Source organism: Lynx canadensis, chromosome A3 (assembly GCF_007474595.2).
Source record: "Lynx canadensis isolate LIC74 chromosome A3, mLynCan4.pri.v2, whole genome shotgun sequence".
NCBI classification, from domain to species: domain Eukaryota; kingdom Metazoa; phylum Chordata; class Mammalia; order Carnivora; family Felidae; genus Lynx; species Lynx canadensis.
This window is the reverse complement of record NC_044305.1, coordinates 26,461,446-26,483,676: the sequence shown is the minus strand read 5'-3', so window position 1 is coordinate 26,483,676 and position 22,231 is coordinate 26,461,446. Positions and strand designations below refer to the sequence as shown.

The 22,231-nt window shown below is 48.7% G+C and overlaps 1 protein-coding gene and 1 non-coding gene across 2 annotated transcripts in view; both read left to right on the top strand.

Moving 5' to 3' along the window:
* Positions 1 to 22,231, top strand: part of TTLL9 (tubulin tyrosine ligase like 9) — a 40,998-nt gene continuing 18,767 nt past the window's right edge. Inside the window, exons 1-5 of the mRNA XM_030309836.1 lie at positions 1 to 65; positions 3,185 to 3,228; positions 9,516 to 9,608; positions 11,705 to 11,816; positions 12,584 to 12,769. Coding sequence (XP_030165696.1) covers positions 51 to 65; positions 3,185 to 3,228; positions 9,516 to 9,608; positions 11,705 to 11,816; positions 12,584 to 12,769 — 450 coding nt within the window. The 5' untranslated portion in view covers positions 1 to 50. The remainder of the gene's footprint in view (positions 66 to 3,184; positions 3,229 to 9,515; positions 9,609 to 11,704; positions 11,817 to 12,583; positions 12,770 to 22,231) is intronic.
* Positions 8,620 to 8,692, top strand: TRNAK-CUU. Its single transcript has one exon. It is a non-coding gene; the product is annotated as a tRNA-Lys (tRNA).

The following is a 22,231-nucleotide window of genomic DNA, read 5'->3' as shown; positions in this document are numbered from 1 at the left end:
CTCGCTCGCGGCGAGGTGGCAGTTTGGGTCTGGTCCTGTGGAATCGTATTATGTCGCGCCCGAAGGTAGGAGTGCCACGGGGTCCAGATGTTTTCAACGTCCCGAGAGAGAGGGAGGGAGGCCGCGGAGGGATTCAGACTGGGGGGGGGGGGGCCCCGCGGAGTGATTCCGGACAAGGGGGAGGAAAATGAATTCAGAGAAAAGACTTCAAGCCCTGGCTGGCCTCGCGCCGCCGCCCGAGACGCTGGGCGAGTCCGCAGCCGGGGCTTGCTGGCGGGAAAGCTACGAAAATCTGGGATTCTAAACTGTACTCAGCGATTTCGGGGACCCTGGGGGCAACCTCAGAACCTGGAAAAGCTCTTAAGAGATCTATTCATCCCGCCTCCTGTTTGCCTACCTATCCATCCATTCGTAATGCATTCATCCCCAAACGCTAATCAATGGCTTCTCTAAACCGAGCCCACTGCTGACCAGTGAGGAGGACACAGAGGTGAATCACATAAGTCCCTGTCCTCTAGGAGTGCACAGGCCAGCGCCCCCCCCCCCACTTTAAAATGGGGAAAATGCGGCCCAAAGAAGGGAAATGAATTACTCTAGAATCCACCCTCCTCCCCACCAGCCTGCTTCTTATCCCGTGTTCTCTCATGCATGGCACCCCAGTTCTTTTAATTCCATCTCACAACAAAAAACAAGTGATTACATTGGGCTCACTCAGATAATCCAGGATAATCTATTTTAAAGTCAGTTGATTATGTCTGCAACTTTAGTTTTCCTTTGCAATGTAACATATTTACAGGTTCTGGGATATTAGGACATGGGCATCTTTTGGGGGATCATTATTCTGCCTACCACACTATTCTATCATCAAATAACTGGAAAATGAAATTGTAAAAAGTACTATTTAAAAAAGCATCACATGGGCACCTGGGTGGCTCAGGCGGTTAAGCATTCTATTCTTGATTTCAACTCAGGTCTTGATCTCAGGGTCATGAGTTCAAGCCCGCAGCTGGGCTCCATGCTGTGCGTGAAGCCTACCTAAAATAAAATAAAAATTAAAATTAAAATAGCATCACAAAATCAAAGACCTATGAAATAATTTAATTTAAAATGTCCAATGGAGGTGCCTAGGTGGCTCAATTAGTTAAGTGTCTAACTCGTGGTTTCAGCTCTGGTCATGATTTCACAGTTTGTGAGCCCTGAGTCAGGCTCTGCACTGACAGCTCAGAGCCTGCTTAGGATTCTCCCTTTCCCTCTCTCTCTCTGGCCCTCCCTTGCTTGTGCTTTCTCTCTCTCTCAAAATAAATAAACATTTAAAAAAGTCCAAGACTTCTGTACTGAAAACTAGAAAATATTGTGGACAGAAATTAAAGAAGAGCCAAATGAATGGAGAGATAGATCATATTCAGGGATTGGGAGACTCAATACATAATGATGTCACTTCTCAATATGATCTATGGATTCAATACAATCCCAGTAAAATCCCAACATGCTTTTTTTTGTAGAAATTAGCAAGCTGGTTCTAAAATTTATATTGAAGTGCAAATGACCCCAAATTGCAAAGACAATCTTGAAAAAAGGCAAAGTTAGAGGACCTATGCTACTTGATTTCAAGATTTACTAGAAAGCTATGGTAATTAAGACAGTGTGGTGGTGACATAAGGGTAGATAAATAAGCAAATAAGATGTAGTCTAGAGACAGACCCACATACACACAGTCAACTGAATTTTGACAGAAGAGTCAATGTAATTCAGTGAGGAAAGGAAAAGTTTTTCAACCAAATACTCTGAGCAACTGGATAAACTGATGGAAAATAGAACTGAAAACATGGAAGAGTATAAAAGATACAATAATTAAAAAAAGAGTGGGACACCTGACTAGTCCTGGGGTACTTGGAGGGGCTTGTGTACATGACTGAGATAAGAGTTCACTTGCTTTTGTGGGGGGCTAGTTTCTGTCTGTTTCATAAAGCAGTACTCTCTATCCCTTTCCACTGTCCCTATCCCTCTGAGGGATAGGATGGTGTGGTAGGCAGAATTCTAGATGGCCCCCAAGATTCCCACCCCTTATGGACACATCTTGTGTAATTCCCTCCCCTTGAGTGTGGGTGGAGTCTATGAATTTGATGGGATAGTTACGACCGTGATTGTATACTGTGCATGGCATAGGACTCTATCGTGGCTGACTTGGAGAGGAAAGGGTTGGAAGTCAGAGAGATGAGCTCCTGCTGGCCTGGAAGAAAGCAAACATCCATGTTGTGAACTGCCTAGGGGGTTACGTTGAAAGGAACTGCGTGGCCTCTAGTTGCTGAGAGCAGACCCCAGTAGACAGCTAGCAAGTAAACAGAGACCTCAGTCCTGCAGCCCCAAGCAACTGAATTCTGACAACAATCTGGATGATCTTGGAAAAGGACCCCGAGCCCTGGGTGAGAAACATAGCGCAGGCCATCACCTTGGCTGTAGCCCTGTGAGACCTGGGCAGAGGATCCAGCTAAGCTACTCCTGGCCAGCGAAAACTGCAAGACATAAATTTATGCTGTTTTAAGCCACTAGGTTTGTGGTAATTTGTTATACAGTAATAGAAAACAAATGCAGATGACAAGTCTGTCTAAGCTACAGAAGTCATCCCGCACAAGACCAATTTTGATTTCTTTCTCATACCTGCCGTTAGGGATCAGTCTTGCCAGGACTGAAGGCCAAACTGTTTTAGACGTGGTAGAAGGAAAATAATACCCACTCTGCTTTGAGGATTTGAAAGGCCCATTTTGGATGCAAGAGATTAACTTTGCTCCGAGCCTTTGACTCAGTCCACTCCTGGGTCATGGATCTAATCAAACATGTTTCAGCTCCTTCTCACAGAGCCTGCTGAGCTCAGCCCTTAAAACTCAGCCCTCAAAACTGGGGTTGGACCTTTGGAGCGCTGAAAACTAGGTGTTCACTCTACTGGTCATGCTTGCGGAACAATCCTATGAGGTGGGCCCTTGAATACCTGAGGATTTATCCCAAGGACCAAGTTGCTGGGCACATATTGACCAATGTGAACTTGGCCAGGCATGTCCTTCTTATCTCAGCATCGGGTGATATTACATCTGATGGTTTCAGCATTTTAAGATCTGCGGTCAGTTGAGCTGGGAAGGCAGAGTGGATATACAGGACCAGTTACATCGCTTTCCTTTTCTCATTGCAGAATCAAAATTACAAGGGCCATGGATTATCAAAGGGAAAAGAGCGGTGAGTGGTCCCATGCAATCTAATAAACGCAGAACTAAATTCCTCCTCTCTCCTCCCTCCCACCTCCCTCCCTCCCTTCTTTCCTTCCTTCCTTCCCTTTTCCCATCTCTCCAGCCCCGCTTCTTTGCTTCAGTAATGACAATGATAATAACAAACAATCACTGAGCACTTACCATGTGCCAGGCTAGCTGTTTTACCTGTAGTATCTCTTTGAATCTTTACCACAGTCCTTTGAAGTAGATACTGCTATTGTGTCCATTTTATAGATGGGGAAACTGAAGCCCAGAGAGGCTAAGTAGGTAACTTGCTGAAGCCTGTAGGATCAGTTAGTGGCAGAGCTTGTTGGGCTCCAGGGCCCATGATGCCCAAAGCAGGAGGGAGCGGTGTGGACTTCGCTGGAGGTTTTTTGTGAGAAGTTAGAAGTTACACCACACACGCCGTGGCGCATATTTTCGATACTTCTGTTTCATTAGGTATTTCTATTCTTTCTAAAGTCACATCTGGCCGTGTCACCACTGAGGAGGGTGTGTGTGGTCTCTGACCCCACCTCTCATGCAGCGCCCATCGACTTTGCCTTCTTTGTCTACGTACTGAGAGAACTTTGCCACCAATTTCAAATCTCTTACTCTCTTCCACAGAGCAGCTCAGCTCTAGTCTGGGTCCTGACCCTAAACTTACACACCCACTCCCACCCCAGCCAAAAAAGGGCACTTCAGTTAACAGGGTCTATTTTATTGGGTCAGACACCAATTAGAAATGTGTTTAGCTACAAGTAACAGGAAACCCAATTAATAGTAGCTTTAAACAATTATATTTGCTTTCCTCATATAACGAAGAGTCAAGAGGGCGGGTGCAGAGTGGTTCAACGCTCTCAGAGCTAGCATGTCTGTGATTACCTTGACCTTTTCCTTCTGGACACTAAGTGGCTGCTACAGCTCCAGCCTTCATGTCACGATCAAGGTGGGAAGGAGTGGTGAGGGAAGTCTCAAGCCACATCTCTCTCTTTCTTTCTTTCTTTCTTTCTTTTTTAAGGTTTATTTGTTTTTGAGAGAGACCGAAACAGCGTGAGCAGGGGAGGGGCAGAGAGAGAGAGAGAGAGAGAGAGAGTGAATCCAAAGCAGGCTCTGTGCTACCAGCACAGAGCCCGATGTGGGGCTTGGACTCATGAAACTGAAATCATGACCTGAGCTAAAACCAAGGTTTGGTTGCTTAACCGACTGAGACACCTAGGCGCCCCATCTTTCTTTATTTTCATCAAAAGAACCAGTGCTTTCCAGGAACCCACCCTCTTTAGCCATCTTATGTTTTATCTTACCAGAATCGTGTCGCCTGGACACCCCTAGCTGCATGAATGGTTAGGAATATAAGTTACATAAGTGATGTTATCGTGTTATTATTCTGCACCCCGCTTTTGTCACACAAAATTCTATTTTCAGTATTTATCCACGTTGGTGCACGTAGCTCTGGATGCATTTTGACTACTATCTGTGTTCCATTGTAAGCCACGAGTTATTTATCTGCTTCCTGTTGAGAGGCCTTCTGGCTGGGCCTTAGAATTGAATTAGAATTAGAAAGCACACCCTGAGACAAGGGTGTGTGAGCAAGTAGTTTATTTGGAAGGTTGGAAGGTCAGTAAGCATTGGCAGGGCAGGGGGGATGCGAGGCATCCAAGGGAAACCAATAAAAGGGCATTACAGACAGGTTATTGTGGTGGGCCGGTGGGGCTCAGTCCCACTGGGGATTCCTAGAAGATAATACAGAATACTGCAGACTCGTCCCCACTGAGTGTTGAGGAACTGGAGGACTTACCCATCAACTCCAGTCGTCATTAGTTGTATGCCGGTGTGGGAAGGGCACTTTGGACCTGCTTTAAGCACTGGTTGAGCTGACTGCGTGCACAGGAATGGAGAATGTCCAAGGGACAAGGGTGGGCCACCAACCGTGTGCTGCAGGTTATTTCCGTAAAAAACAGTAATAATTACAAACGAACATCCGTGTACATATAATGCCTAGGGTATCTATCTAGGGTATAGAGCTAGGATGGAATTGCTGGCCATAGAGTACGTGCAAGTTCAGTTTCACTAAATACTGCCATGTGGTTCTCCAGAGTTCCTTCTACCAGTACAGGAAGAGTTTCCATTTTAGCACATTGTTGCCGAACTTGGACGTCTAGGTTTTTGCCAGTCTAATGTGCCTGAATAGTAACTGACAGTTTTAATCTGCCAGATTGCTCTCTAAAGATTTATCCGATTTACAGTTCCATCAGCATTATAGGATAATTGTCATTTCTCTACATTCTTGTGAACACTTGGTATTTGTCTGATTTTAAACATTTCCCCCGATCTGATGGATATTAAAATTGGGTCTCTTCATTGTTTTGGATTAATGTTTAAATACTCCTTACTTTACTACTTTATAGCAGGGGTTCTTAAAATTTGAGCTCAAGTTTTCTACTTCAAAATTATTATGGACTCTTGTCAACTTTTATCATAAACACTTCAAAAATTAGAAATTTAAAATGATACATTTAAAAAATGTTATTAATTCATTTAGAAAGCAATAAAGGACTCATTACCTGGTGGTGTAAATGATGCATTTTTACGAACTATAACCGTATTCTCCCTCCTCCAAATTTATTATGATGAGCAGTAAATGTTTGCACATCTTTGTGTATTTCTTAAATGTCTGGCTTAATAGACAACATTTGGCTTCCTGAACCTTCTGGATTCAATCTGTTGTGATATGTTGTTTTGGTTGAAGAGGAAGGAAATCCAGCCTCACAAATATATGTAGTTGGAAAAGGGAGGACTTTGTGTACCTCTGGAAGAGACTCAGAGACCCTGAGGACTACTTGGACCACCCACCAAGAACTGCTGTTTTAGGGAATTACAATACGCATCCTTAACTCATCACTGTCTACTGTGAATCAGTATTATACCACTTCGTGCACAATGGAAGAACCTTAGAACAGCTTGCTCTGTTTACTCCCCTCTGGTTCTTTGTGCTGTTATTTTTGTCGTGTATTTAAAAAAAATTGTTAATGTTTATTTTTGAGAGAGAGACACACACAGAGCACGAGTGGGGGAGGGACAGAGAGAGAGAGAGAGAGACACAGAATCCGAAGCAAGTTCCAGGCTCCGAGCTGTCAGCACAGAGCTTGATGCAGGGCTCGAACCCACGAACCATGAGATCATGACCTGAGCCGAAGTCAGATGCTCAACCGACTGGCCACCCAGGTGCTCTGACTCTTTGCCATGTATTTAAACACTAAAGAAAGTGCTTCAGGGTCAAGGACGATTATCCCTGATGGAGATTCAGATGTACCAAAATGGATATGTGAGTAGAAAGAGAGATCAATTGATTGATTTTCCAGATGATGTGAAAATGTTAGGGTTTAGGAGCTAACAGTCAAGAAGGAATTCTTGAGACATCTTTGGTGCAAAAAGGTGGTTTATTAAGGCATGCAGACAGGATCTATGGGCAGGAAGAGCTGCACAGGGAGCGCCTGGGGTGGCTCAGTCAATTAAGCATCTGACTTTGGCTCAGGCCATGATCTCAGGGTTTGTGGGTTCAAGCCTCGTGTCGGGCTCTGTGCTGACAGCTCAGAGCCTGGAGCTTGCTTTGGAGTCTGCGTCTCCCTTTCTTTCTGCCCCTCCCCCACTTATACTCTCTCCCTCTCTCTTTCTCTCTCAAATATAAATAAACATTAAAAATTAAAAAAAAAAAACAACAGATGCACTGGGGTTGTGAGGAGTGGCTGATTATATTGGGTTTAGGATAACGTAAGTCTCTAAGGAATTTGGAAGCAAGGTTTCCAGGACCTCGAGGGGCTAGCTGTTGTTAGGATACAGTCATTTACAACGCTCTAGTAAAACCTTAGTCATGAGACCCTTCAGATGGATGTCAGTGGGCCGTGTGTTTGGAGGACGATTGCTAACATATATCTTGGTTATGGGGGGCAGGGGGAGAGGTAGAGATAAGGGATTTTCTTTACAGGATCCTAGAGGTCAGGCTAATGTCAAGCTAAGGTTGCCTTTTATCTCTAGCAAAGTATTAACATGGAGGCAGTCGAGTTTCTGGAGGAAGGTCACTCTGTCTCAAGGACTTGTCAATGTGCTATAAGTTGTAAAGAAATTTAACTTTTTTTCTTTCTTTTGCCTTTGTTCTCCACTCCACAGAGACCGTAAGCCCTTTCTTCTGACCACTACTTAGGGTTAGGGGCTGATCATTTGATTCCTCCTAAAGCTGAGTGGAACATGGGTTGGGCCAAAGCTTTACAGTGAGTTGGCTCCAAGGCCAACCTCCTGTACTGCCATTTTGAGCCTTTGCCCCGGAAGGGGGTTGAACTACAGTTCTGTGTTTGTGTGTTTGTTTGTTTGTGGGTTGTTTTTTGGTTCATTTTTGGATTCAATCTGGCAGGGCTGCCAGAATGCCCACACCACATCATTGTGCAGGAGCATGGGTTTTCTCTCTGCTTTACTACATTCTCTACTGCTTCTTTCTTAAGCAAATTTGCCGCAAGGTTGTTTTGGTTCGGTTCGGTCTGCTTTGGTTTCGGAATGGGACTCTTCCAGATTTTGATTTGTTTGGCCACCCTCCCTCTTGTCCAAGCACAGCTGCTTTTTCCTGGTGACTGCTTCTCCGTGGCTGGCTCGTTCCTCCCCTTGCCCGAACTCAGACGCCCCCCCCAGACCTGGACACCTGCTATAGCTCTCTGCTCCTCCCTAAGGGCTTTTTTCTCTCTGGAATCAGTTCAGGTTTTCTTTTGTCCTTTGCTCCCCACTAGCCCCATAGTCAAGTGTGCTATTTAGTTTGCACATTTTTCCCCTCCCTGCTTCAATAGGACTGAGAGTCTTTCGCATCCTCTTCCACTATAACCTGGGATGTTTCAATTTGCGTTTACTTGATTGTTGAGAAGGTTGAGAATCTTTTCTCGTGCTTACTGGTACGTTTCCCCTGCTATGAATTGCCTGTTCAATCCTTTAGGCATTTTTGTCTTTTTAAAAATGATTTGTCGAAGCTCATTATGTACTTGGTCCAAATGTCTTACAGATTGTAAGCATTACAAATATTTTGTCTTAATCTGTAACCAGTCCTTTAAGCTTTATTCGTGGTGTATTTTGTTACAGAGTTCTGTTGTATATACAGAGAGGTGCATGCGTCTTAAGTTTATAGCTCAGTGAATTTTCGTCAACTTAATACACCCACATATCAGGAATCAGAACATCACCAACACTCCAGAAACCCCACTCCTGCTCTCTTTCTATCATTCCCCCACAAAGGTAGCCATTATCCAGACTTCTAATGATGTGTTAATTTTTTTAATTAAATAGTTACTTTGAGATAATTGTAGATTTATATGCAGTTATAAGAAATAATGTAGTGAGGGGCGCCTGGCTGGCTCAGTTGGTAAAGCATGTGACTCTTGATCTCAGGGTTGTGAGTTCAAGCCTCATGTTGGGTGAGGAGCCTACTTAAAAAAAAAAAAAAAGTATAAGAAATAATATAGTGAATTACCATGTGCCCTGTATTTGGTTTTCTCCAATGGTAACAGAGAATACAACTATAATGTGGTATCACAACCAGGATACTGACATCCATACAGTCAAGATAAGGAAAGTTCCCATCACCACCAATCCCTAATATGACCATCTTATGACCACATCCCCTTCCTCCTTCTCCCTCTGCCTTCTTCCACAATCCTACCTCCCCCCTGTTCTTAACCCCAAGCAACTGCTAATCTGTTCTTCATTTTAATAACTTTGTCATTTCAAAAAGTTATATAGGGACCTGGGTGGCTCAGTCAGTTAAGCGGAGAACTCTTGATTTTGGCTCAGGTCATGATCTCACAGTTTGTGGGCTGGAGCCTCGCGTCAGGCTCTGCGCTGACAATGAGGAGCCTGCTTGGGATTCTCTCTCTCCCTCTCTCCCTCTCTCTCTCTCTGCCACCCCCCCCCCCCACTTGCATGTGCATGCATGCTCTTTCTCTCAAAAGAAAAGCTATATAAATGGACTTGTACAGTATATAAGAAGGTTTTAGGATCGGCCTTTTTCACTCGGCATAATTCCCCAGAGATGCATGCACATTGAATGTACACATATTTCACTCCTTTTTATTGCTAAGTCAGTATTCCATGGTATGGATGGACCGCTATTTAACCATTCACCCATTGAAGGACATCTGGGTTGTTGCCAGCTTCGGGCTATTCTGGATAAAGCTGCTGTGAACATCCACGCACAGGTTTCTGCGTGACCCTGAGCGAACGATCTGTCACCCTGTCTTGCAGAGAGCAGAGAGCTTCAATCCGATTCAAGACCACTCTCGTGAATACTCTCATGGATGTCCTTCGCCACAGGCCGGGCTGGGTAGAAGTAAAGGAGTAAGACGCATCCCCACCCCCTGCCAATCTCGGCCCTCTTTCCCTTTGACTCACCAGGCCTTGTCTCCCTCTGTTTTCTCCCAGTTCCTGTGGGTGGCTACTGGGACTTGTCCCAATTTGGCTGTGAGAGGGACCAAAATTTATTTAGCACTCCGAGTGTATCAGGCACATTACAGACACTGTCTCTGCCTTGTCTAAGTCTTAGAACCATCCAGCAAGATATGATTATGTTCAGAGGGATCAAGCCAATTGTTGAAGGTCACACAGCACATGTGTGTCAGAGTGGGAGTTGCTCCCAGTTCAGTTGGACTCTTCCGTAGCCAGGGTCCTAAAGCTCTCTGGAGAATCAAGGAGTGCAGCCGTCACAGACTAGCTGGCTTGAATCCTCTAGGGATGGCAGGTCGAGGTCAAGGGCTGCTCGTCCCTGGCCACTTACTAGTCCTGTGACTTTGAACGAGTTACTTGACCCCTAAGCCTACATCTCTTCTATGGTGGGCCCTGGGGATGCTGAGATGAACAATGTCTGGCACATAGCAGGTGCTAATGTTAGTGAGGGCTAAGGTTGGGCTGCATATAACAGAGACCCAAAGCAAAAGAGGCTCTGACGGACCAGAAGTTTATTTATCTCTCCCGCCAAAGTCCAGGTGTAGGAATTTCAGAGATCGCATAGAAATTTGGAGCCACCTGTTTCCGTCTTTCCATCCTGCCATCCCTTGAGTGAAGCCCTTCTCACAGTCTAAGGTGAAGCTCCAGTCTTGCATCCACGGGGCGAGCAGCAGTAGGTAGGAAGGAGACAAGAAAGTACACGCCCTGCCCTTGAAGGACACAGCCCAGAAGTCCCTCACGTTGGCCAGACTTAGCCTAGCTGCAAGAGAATCTGGAAAATGTAGCTTTTATTTTGGAAAATGTGGATTACATTTCCCCAGGTAAATGTTGGGAATTCTATTACTGTAGACAAAAGGGGGAGAATGGGTAGGAGGGGGGAGGGCCACCAGCTGCCCTGACCTGGTGCTCAACCAATGTTGTTGCATAACAATAGCTGAGCCCATTAGACACTCTTTACTATAGCAGTTTACACGCATGACCTCTGAATCGTCCAGCAAACCTTCTTCTGGGAGGTGCTATTGTCATACCCATCTGCTGGAAAACGGGACACCTGGGCATGGAAGAGTAAAGAGTGCCATGTCGGAGGTCACTTGGCTTGTCAGGGCTTGGACTGCACCTAGTCGGTCTGTGTGCAGAGTCCCAGGTGCATCTCTACCCTCTCGGTGAATGAGGAAACAAATGAGCCAATGGATGAATCCATGATTCCCACTGCCTGGTGCTGGAGTCTAGTCTTCAGTTATTGTTGTAATTTTGTAACTTAAAAAAACAAACAAACAAAAAAACAACGTTGGAAGCAACGGTGGTGGCATTATTTTCTTTCCCGTCACATCCTTTTCAAGCACCTCCTCTCTGCACCCCAGCTCTGGCGTCGGATTCGGTAGATTAGCCTGGGTAAGAATGCCCATGCTGCTGTGCCCTGGGCGAGCGAGGTTCTCCTCGACTGAGGGCTCCAGGGATGATTGTAGTCACCTCTTGAGGCTGTTCTGAGGACTCAGTGAGGGGAGGGCTTTGTGGACAGGGAAGGGCTTACAGATGTTATCGGGAGGCACTGCTTGGTGATGTGGGCCGGGGGTGGCAACCCAGATGCTTCTAGAGCCCAGGCAGGTAACCTGATCAGGTGAGGCTGGCTGGTTGCCATGGGCCGTAGGCAGTGGTAGGTAGGGGCTGTGATCTGGAGAGGGTACGTCCCAACTTGGTGGCTGTTCCTCACTCCCGCCGACAGGTGCCAGGAGGCATCAGGACCCCGTGTGGCCGATACCTCGGTTGTTCAAAGGGAACCCAAAGGAAGCTGGCAGCCTGGATTTGTGTAGGAATATTTCTCCCGTTCTCACTCTGGCCTAGCGAAGCACACTGTGGGCAGGGCTGGCCCACGGCACCCCCTTGAGGCTCCTTATGAACCTTGCTTGTCCCTCAGTTGCACCTCCATGGGCCCCAGGCCCTCAGCAGTGCTGAGGTCCTTACCTCCTGACCTTTGTCCCACCCACCCCCAGTGAAGGGGACTGGGATTTCTACTGGTGTGACGTCAGCTGGCTCCGGGAGAACTTTGACCACACCTACATGGACGAACATGTGCGGATCAGTCACTTCCGAAACCACTACGAGGTGAGCTGGGTGGGCTGGTGGTGGCGGGGGAAGCGGGGGCACTGAGTCGGCCACTTCATGTCACTGGATGTCGCAACGAGCAGGGGCTGGCACGGGAGTGCAAAGAGCAGAATGGAAAAGTGTAAGGGAGTTTGGGGTACATGCCAGGTGGGGAACATGTGCACAAGATACACGATGGGCTAAAGGATGTGAGAGGGTAAGGATCTAATACCCGAGCAGCAGGCTATCTTGGGGTGGGGACTCAGGTCACAGGCTGGTGGGCATGTCAACACTACAGATGTGAGGGGCGGCCTGGCTTGGGGGGGCGAGGGCCGCAGGAGCAGGATGCTTGAGCCATATGGTGATTTCAGGGAAGAGACAGATTGAGCAGTTGGGAGTCTAGAGCTGGGAGGGAGGTCCGGGAGGAATCAGATCACAAATCACACTGGAGGAGCCAAAGGTGCTGAGATTTGAAAAGGTTAGTGCAGCTTAGAAGTTAGCAACATGAACTTCGGAGTCAGACAGGCCTGGGTCAAGTCCTGGCTGTGCCTTCCGTTAGCTGGGTAGCTCTGGGCAATTGACTTAGCCTTTCTGAGCCTCAGTTTTCTTGCCTGTAAAGTGGGGATGGTTATAGAATAGCAGGCTCTCAAAGTTACTCTTACTGTTATTGCTACTTCGTGGGCCGAGAATGGAGGCTGTGGGAGGCAGTGGCGATGGCTGGGGCTGGGAGGTGGGGCAGGGCAGGGGGCACGAGCACTAACAGCCTGTCCACCCATCCCGCTGCCCAGCTGACGCGCAAGAACTACATGGTGAAGAACCTGAAGCGGTTCCGGAAGCAGCTGGAGCGCGAGGCAGGGAAGCTGGAGGCAGCCAAGTGCGACTTCTTCCCCAAAACCTTTGAGATGCCATGCGAGTACCACCTGTTCGTGGAAGAGTTCCGCAAAAACCCGGGGATCACCTGGATCATGAAGCCTGTGAGTGCCCGGTGCCCAGTCCAGGGACCAGGGGGAAGGGGCAGGGGGAGGGAGGGCTGCCCAGGCACCAGCAGGGATCCTTCATGGCGCATCCCAAGACAGAACCCCTGCCTGGGATTTCAGCCTTAGATGCACCATCTGCCTCCGCAGAAGAGCTTTTTTTTTTTTTTAAGTTTATTTATTTTTGACAGAGAGACAGAGCGTGAGTGGGGGAGGGGCAGAGAGAGGGAGACACAGAATCCGAAGCAGGCTCCAGGCTCTGAGCTGTCAGCACAGAGCCCGACACGGGGCTCGAACTCACAAACCGTGAGATCATGACCTGAGCCGAAGTCAGACGTTTAACCAACTGAGCCACCCAGGTGCCCCTCCGCCGAAGAGTTTTGTCTCCTCTTTGCAGTGTTTGAACCCAGCAGCTATGACTGCTAGTACACAGTAGGTGCTCAATACATGTTTACTAGATGGAAAAGTATCCTCAGGACACCAGGGCAGTGAATCCAGAGCCTTGCTGGAGCTCAGGTCCCCACCTCTCTTCCTGACATGAGAGAAAATGCTGGCAGTCAGGCCATGCCAAGCGCTTTGCCTGCATTACCTGATTCTCCAGATGGTCTTTGGGATGAGATATTACCTTATTTTATTTTATTTCATTTTTAAATATGTATTTATTTATTTTGAGAGAGAGAGTGTGTGTGCGCTTGCGTGAGAGCAGGGGGTGGAGGGAGAGGTAGAGAGACAGAGAGGGAGAGACTCCCAAGCAGGATTGTCGTGGGGCTTGATCTCACAAACCATGAGATCATGACCTGAGCTGAAGTCAAGAGTCAGACGCTTAACCCGACTGAGCCACCCAGGCGCCCCAATATTACCTTGGTTTAAAGATGAGGAGACTGCGACCCATTTATTCAAGCATTCCACAATGTTTACCGAGCGCTGGCTACGTGCCAGGCATAGAAGTAGGTGCTAGGGACACAGCCCTCAGCAAATTGGAAGTGGGTCTTGTCTTTACCTTCCTTGAGTGCAGACTATACAGAAGATACCTGTGTGAGTACAGTTGTTCTAAGTGACACTAGAGAGGAAACAGTAAGAGGTTCCCTGCTGCGCAGCGGGCTTTTCTGAAGGGAGATTGGGCTCCAAGGTCAAATCCCTTAGTTTATTTATTTTTTTTTTTCAACGTTTATTTATTTTTTTGGGGGGGGACAGAGAGAGACAGAGCATGAACGGGGGAGGGGCAGAGAGAGAGGGAGACACAGAATCGGAAACAGGCTCCAGGCTCTGAGCCATCAGCCTAGAGCCCGACGCGGGGCTCGAACTCCCGGACCGCGAGATCGTGACCTGGCTGAAGTCGGACGCTTAACCGACTGCGCCACCCAGGCGCCCCTCAAATCCCTTAGTTTAAACACTACCTGTACCACTTACTTGCTGTGTGAGCTCAGACAGGTTACTTAACTTGTCTGTGCCCCAGTTTTCCCATCTGCAAAGTGAGACTGTGTTACCTGTCACATAATGTTGTGGTGTGATTAACACAGGTAGAGCATACCTTAAGCACTCCATAAGTGATAGCTGCCATTGTTATTAGTATTATTAAAAGAATTGTTGACTTTGACTGAAAGTCAAGAAATATTGACTGTGGCCTGAAGGATGCCGAGGAGTCAGCCTGGCGAAGGGCAGAGGTAGGGAAGAGCATTCTGGAAAGAGGGACTGCATGCATGAAAGCCTTGCATCCGGAGGTAGCCAGCCCTTCGGGGATCAAGAAACTGAGTGGAGGGCAGGCACGGCAGAGCACCTATGAGCCCCTCGATTGTTCCTCGTGCCAGGGCTGGTTTCTCACCACAGAGCCACCATAGCCTTGAATGGTATCATCAAAGCCCCCTAATATTTTCTGGGCTTGGGACCGTGCCAGGCCCCAGGAAGGGAGCTGGGGGGAGGACGTGGGGGGCAGCCCTTCCTCGTGCAGCTGGGGACTAGACCTGGTGTTGGCTGATATGCACATTCAACCAAGCGCACAGCTGCTTGGAGGGGGAATCGACGTGCCAGACAGAAACGACGGATCCTCCCGACTGGGTCCCAGCCAGCGTTGACCCCGGGACCTCCTGCACCTGTCCCCTCCTCTGCAGCCGGAGAAGAAGGGGTTCGTTAGGCACAGGAAGACTACAAGCCACAGGGCGTTCCCAGCTCCCAGCATTAGCCTCTCAGACAAATGGTAATTTGTGCTAATTGGGATGAGCAATTGCATATTAAGTTGATTCCTTTCCCAGCCCACGGCCTTTGTTAGAGGCAGACACAAGACAGCTGTAATTAAGAGGAGGCATCTTGGCTGTGTGCGTGTGTCCTTGCTCCTGAATAGCTGTGGCGCCCTGTCTGGGGTGTGGGGAGCCGGGAGTGGGTGCTCTGAGCTCTAACTCTGTACCCGCCACGCATAAGCCCTGGGCAGGTTCCTCAACCCCTCTAAGTCTGCGTCCTCATCGTCCTCATCCATAAAGTGGAATGAATGAGTGCACCTACCTGCCGGGCTTGCGAGAGAATCCAATGCGGTTATACACATTATATAAAGGGTTTGGCACTTAGGTATCCAGTCATTGACCGCTTTTATGGTTACTTCCAAGACTCCAGGAGACACCTGGAAAGCACGAGGTCGTGCTTCCCAAACCCAAATGGGCCCACAATCATCAGGCAACCTGGTTAAAGGCAGAGACTGATTCGGCAGGTCTGGGTCAGTCTGAGAGTCTGCCTTGCTAACCAGCTCCCAGGTCAGGCCCTTGCTGATGGTCCACAGACCACACTTGGAGGAGTGAGACCCTAGCGGAATCATTTTCAAAACTGAGAGTGCATCAGAATTTTCTGGAGAGCTTATTAAAGCCCCCCTCCCATCCCCCAGGGTCTGATTCAGTAGGCCTGATGTGGGGCCAAAGAATTTGCATTTCTAACAATTTCCCAGGTAGAGCAACCAGGGTTCTCTGGAGCCACAGAACCATGAACCGCTGGGACGGAGTATTAGTTCTGGGATCCTGTTGTTTGGATCCTTTGGGGTGGGGAAAATGTTTTAAAAAAAAAAAAAAAAAAAAAGACATTACTCCAAATTCAGAAAATAGAAAAAATCCCGAATCCCTCCACTCCTCCCACAAGGCCTGTCTCTGTGAGCCAGCTTGTCCTCGTGCACCCACACACAAGAGTTTTCACATAGCTGCCATGGCCGGCGGGTCAGGGTAGCCACTGGCCTGCCTTTTCCCTCTGGCATCTCCTCTGCACGGTGCCCTAGGGCCTGCTGACTCTTCAGCTTCCTCCTCCACTCCCCGCGGCAGAGCAGGGGCGATGCGGGGTGGGGTGGGCGGGGCGAGTTGGGCTCAGAAGGGAGTAAGCAGCATCATCCCCTCCCTGCCATCCTCAGGAACCCCTCTTCCCACCGAGCCTGAGCCCCAGCCCATCTCAGAGGATAAGAACAAGCCCTTGACTCTGCCATTTAAAAGTCCAACTGATGTAAGAACTGCATCGATCCCAACTTCTTTGCCATCGAAACATTCTCCCTTCCTACCAGCTCAGGCCCTCTGGGTGGGCAGGAGGTCGGCAGGATGCCTTGGGCAGCAAATAACAGAAATCACGACTACAGGGAGCCCAAACGAGAGGGCTGGTAAAAATAGTGTTTCACACGGTCACAAAATAGTGTTTTTAAAAGGATAAAATAATTTGGTTATAAAAAGAAGCAACTCTATTGAAAAACAGTTATCATGGGGCGCCTGGGTGGTGCAGTCGGTTAAGCGTCCGACTTCAGCCAGGTCACGATCTCGCGGTCCGTGAGTTCGAGCCCCGCGTCGGGCTCTGGGCTGATGGCTCAGAGCCTGGAGCCTGTTTCCGATTCTGTGTCTCCCTCTCTCTCTGCCCCTCCCCCGTTCATGCTCTGTCTCTCTCTGTCCCAAAAATAAAAATAAACGTTGAAAAAAAAATATTAAAAAAAAGAAAAACAGTTATCAACCGGTTAGTCTGGGTCCTCTGAGAAACAAACGAACATGCCAACATGCCGGGAGTTTTGCCCGTGAGGAATTGGGGGAGGGAGTGGGGTGGAGCCTGGACGGCAGTCAGACCCCAGCGAGGGAGAGAGGGAAGGAAGAGAAGCACCTAGAGGCCGGGCAGCAAGGCCTGGGGGAGGCCTCATGCCAGAGGAGGCCCCACTCTCCAGGGAGTGGGCCAGCCTTCAAGGCCCCCTCTGTCCTCCTTCCGTGGCAGGAGCGTCCCCTGCAGGCGGGGCCCCACAAGTGCAGCGTGGACTGCGGTAGTAGAAGCTGGCGGTCAGTCCAGCACCTTCCGCAGTTGGAGATGGGCTAGCATGTTCTCACAACGGCCACACAAACTATTAAATGATCTGTATGCAGTAACAGTAACAATATATGTGCTTTTCATTAACAGTGAAAGAGAGTCTAACAGCAGGCCCCATTGTTACCATACTTTCAAAATCATCACAAGCAAAAACAATATTTTGAGACACCTGCAGCAACTCTAATGTGATCTAAAAATAACCGAGATTTCCTCTGAGAGTAAAGTCACAGGCTTGGCTAGTACTACTAGGATTTGTTGTCTGCATTCATAATGGGAAGCAGTGGAAAAATCTGGTTAGGATGAAAAACTTTCTTCTCATTCAAGTTTACAGACCCCAGGACATTTCCTTTAATGACGAGAGGTCGCTTCCAGGGATGATTCAACATCATAGGGCAGCTCGACATCATCATCGGTTCCCACCCCAGCGGGCTGGCCGCTACTCTTGGCCACAATGTAGCTGCTAAGCTCTAGCTTCACCTCCTCACGCCTCCACTATTGCCACAGGATTGAAGGAACACCCTGGTCTTGTGTGTCCCTTTTGAAGAAGACACAAACTCCCCAGAGGTCACTGCAGTAGACTTCCCCTGGCATCCTGCTGGCCCTGCTTGAACCGGTCACATGGTGGGGGCATGGGACCACCGTGGGCATCAGACCCCGCAGAGGGCAGGGCCACCAGGAAGAGGTGATCCAAATGAGGTTCTGTTGGGAGCGCCTGGCTGGCTCAGTTGGTGGAACAGGTAATTCTTGATCTCAGGGTCGTGAATACAATGCCCACGATGGGTGTAGAGCTTACATTAAAAAACAAATACCCAAATGGGGTTCTGTTGGCAGAGAAAAAAGGGAATTTTTTTCCATACTTGGCTTTGCTGAGTGGACCACCAACTACATCTGTAACACCCAATGAATGCCACACAACGAATGCCTCATGAGAAATGATCCCCAGGGGCAGGGCATCGAGGGCCATGAGTGGCCACAGGTTCTAAATCTAAATATCTAAATCTAAATCTAAATATGGTTCATTCTAACAATCCGTTCATATATATATGTTTTTTTTACATTTATTTATTTTTGAGAGATAGAGCACAAGTGGGGGAGGGGCAGAGAGAGAAAGAGACACAGAATCCGAAGCAGGCTCCAGGCTCTGAGCAAGCGGTCAGCACAGAGCCCGACGCAGGGCTCAGACTCACAAACCGTGAGATCATGACCTGAGCTGAAGTTGGAGGCTTAACCGACTGAGCCACCCAGGCGCCCCAACTATCCATTCATATTATTTTCCAATTGAAAACATATCTTTTTATAAAAATAATATTTTACTCCCAGATTATCAAGTAAGATTGATAGTCCCAACAGTAGGACCATGTTGACCGTGGGGGTTGGGGGGGCGCCTGGGTGGCTCAGTCAGTTAAGCGTCTGACTTTGGCTCAGGTCATGATCTCACGGCTTGTGAGTTCGAGCCCTGCGTCGGGCTCTGTGCTGACAGCTCAGTGCCTGGATCCTGCTTCGGATTCTGTGTCTCCTTTTCTCTCTGCCCCTCCCCTACTTGTACTCCGTCTCTCTCTGTCTCTCAAAAATAAATAAATGTAAAAACAAAAAATAACTACCTGGGTTTGTCACCTACAGGCTGGGTAACCTTGAACAGAGTGCTTGGCCTTGTTCCTTGGTTTCCTTGGCTGCAAAAGGGGGATAATGTTAATGCCTCCACAGAAGATTCTTTGTAAAGCTTGAAGGAGCTCATGGGCATAAGTCTTTGTGCCTGGCACCCAGAAAACATCTGAGAAGTATTGGCTACCACTGTTAGAAACCATTCCCCTAAAGTCAGTGTGCTGGTCCTGTTCCCGCGCCCCAAAACTCAGTGGCTTGAAACGAAAATCCTGTCTTATTTATTAGCTCATGCTAGTTTGGGCAGCATTTGACAGGGAAGGCTCGTTGCTGTTTGAGCATCTACTGGGACAGCTCCCGTGAGGGCTGCGGGATTCTCTTCCGAGCTGGCTCCCTCACTGGGCTGGCAAGTCAGTGCTGGCTGTTGGCCGGGAGCTCAGCCAGGGTGGAGGGCTGGAAGACTCAGTTGCCCTCCGTATGGACCTCTCCATGTGACCTGAGCTTCCTCACGGCATGGTGGCTAGGTTCCAAGGGCAACCATCCCCAAAGAGAAAGCGGTGTGGAAGCTGTGTTGCCTTGGAGGACCCAGCACTGGAATCCACACAATGTCACTTCTGCCATATGCAATTAGTAGAGACAGTCCCAAATGCTGGCCCAGATTCGGGGCGGGACATTGAATTTACCTCTTGATGGAGGGTGGAGGTAGCAAGGTTCTGGGAAAACATATGGGAGTGGAAATATTTTTGTGATTGTTTTTGGAAACTACAGTCTGCTGGAGCTAGGGAGCAGGTGGTGGTTTCCAGCCTCAACAACCCTGATAGATCACCAAGCAGGAAGTTTACTTTTCACTCTGAGGATTATTCCCTTAGGAGGGCATCTCCCGGAACAGGCGTGTTTGCCAACATACTAGCACTGCTTCAAACAATAAAGGCATTTTATCACCTCATATAACAAGAAAGCCAGAGGTAGGAAGTTCCAGGTTTGGGGGATGTGCTCAGTGGTGCTGTGAAAAGACCACATTCCTTATCTTTCTCCTCTGTCATCACTCTGCATCCTCAGTGTATTGGCTTTCCTCCATCAGACTCGTCACCTCATTGGGGACGGTTATAGTCCTCACCTCCCCAGAGTGTAGCATTCAAAGAAAGGAAAGGAGGCAAACCTCTCTTTCTCTCTCTCTCTCCCTCCCTTCCTCTCTTGCTCCCTCCCTCTCTTTCTCCTCTTCCTCAACCCCAATGTATTTTTTTAAATGCTTGTTTATTTACTTCCCGAGAGGGAAGGAGGGGCAGAGAGGGAGAGAGAGAATCCCAAGCAGGCTCCGCTCTATCAGCAGAGCCTGATGCAGGGCTCGATCTCGCGAACCATGAGATCATGACCTGAGCTGAAATCAAGAGTCAGACACTTAACCAACTGAGGCACCCAGGCGCCCACCCCAATATTGTTAACAAGGAAAAAAAAATCGTTCTCAGAAGCCCCAAGGCCCCAAGCCGATGTCTCTTTGGGCCTCATTGACCAAAACTAGTCGCATGGTTCCCGTGAGCTGCATGGGAGGCTGACCACACAGGTATCTGGTCTTTCCAGCCTCCGTGTGAGAGCTGGGCTCTGCCGGCCAGAAAGAAGGAAGGGGAATGGCTACAGGGAAGGTGGGGGTGGGGGGGGGTCCTAGACCCAAAGGCAGGAGTCTTTAAAAAAAACTTCTTAATTGAAGTTTAGTGAAGAGAATATGCCCCAGTCACAGAGGCACAGCTTGGTCAATTTCACGAGGCAAGCACACTTGAGTAACGAGCACCCAGACTGCAATCAGGGCATTGCCAGCCCCTCAGCAGCTCCCCTCCAACCCTCTCCCACTCACTACCCCTCGGGTCCCTAACAGCATGGATTCATCATTTGTCTGCTTTCATACTTTGTGTAATTGGAATCACGTAGTATGGCTCCACTGCGTCCGCTTTCTCTCCCTCAACATCGTGTTCAGGCGACTCATCCACACTGACGCGGGTCGGTGCATTGTTCATCATCATTGTCGACACGATTCCGTTGAGTGCGTACTTGTCCATTTGGGAGTTTCAAGGTTGGAGCTATTGTGAATCGTGTGCTACACGTCCTGTACATGTCCACGGGTGCCCGGGTTTCTGCCAAGCAGGTGCCCCGGAGAGGAGTTTCTGGGTCAGAGCAGATGCCTATGTCCAGCTTTGGTGCACGCCCACCAGCAGTTGTGAGTTCCGGTTTCTCCACAGCCTCCCCAACACTTGCCGTTGTCGGTCTTTAGTTTTACCCACTCTCAGGGAGTATAGGGTGGCATCCTCTTGGGGTGTTCATTTGCATTTCCTTGAGGCTAATGAAGTTGAGTGACTTTTTCACTGTTTACATTGGGTCATCTTTTGTGAGGTGAATGTAAGTCTTGTGGGTAGCTGGGAACTGTGGGAAGCCCTTTATGCACACTATTGCTCTCCCAAATAGCTGTGCGCATGTGGCTTCCCCTGAAACGCTACCAGTACTCCCAGGTCTTGCGGGCACCCCATCTTCTGGGCGTACACAACCCTGAAACAGGCACACAGCACAGCAGGCAGAGCAGGGGCTGAGTTTCAGCTCCCACTGGCCCCATGACGGGGAGCCCTTGTGCAGTGGACAGCCTGCTCATCCATGCCCAACAGCCCTGCCTGCCCCTGCATTGTACAGAGAACATCACATTAACCAACTTGGCCCTGCTCCGAGAAGAACAGAGGGAAATGAGAGTTTGCATTACCTGGGTGCCTTAATGCCAGAGAAAAGACGCCTCGAGGGGATCTGCTCAGTGGCTGCAGATTACCCAAAGGGCTGCTCTGGGGCCCAGGGATCAGATTTGTTTTAGGAAGTCCTACAGGCCAGAGCCAGGCTGGCAAATTTTTAGCTCGACACAGGTTAGGCTGTGAAAGCTCCATGAGGTCTGGGTCACGGCTATAGCATAATGCCCAGCACACAGTAGTCACCTAATGGATATCTTTGGGATGACTGCTTCCTAGAGCGATCCTGCAACAAATGAGCTGCATCCGGAGGTAGGGGGAGGGTGGCGAGCTCCCTGGCAGGTGACCATCACAGAGGGATTTCTCAGGGGGGAGTAATGCCTTTGGTGCTGACTGCTCTGCATGATATTAAAGATCTTTCCAGCCCCTAGACTCTGTGAAGCCATGAATTATCCATGCTGGGATTCAGTAAAGGCAGACTGATCAGTATTAGCTGAAGCAAAACCTAATTAGGGAGGCAAATTGATTTCCAAAAAAAGAATTGGATGATGTGTTCCCAAGACTGTTAGAAATGGTTTTTTAATTGTCTGTTGTTTTGTATTATTCATGCCATTGTATGCCTTTGTGAGCGAAGTCGGCTTCTCTCTTTCCTCCCCCCCTTGCCTCCCTCCCACCCGCCAGCCAGGCTTAGTGCCTTCTCAGTGGCTGGCCCCATGGGGCTGGGCTGGGCCATTCCTCTGGAGAGAGCTGGAAGCCCATGGGAGAGATAGAGACAGAGAAATGGTGGGGAGGTGCCCCAGGCACAGGGGCCAACAAGGAACCACATAGAGCTGAGAGCAGACCT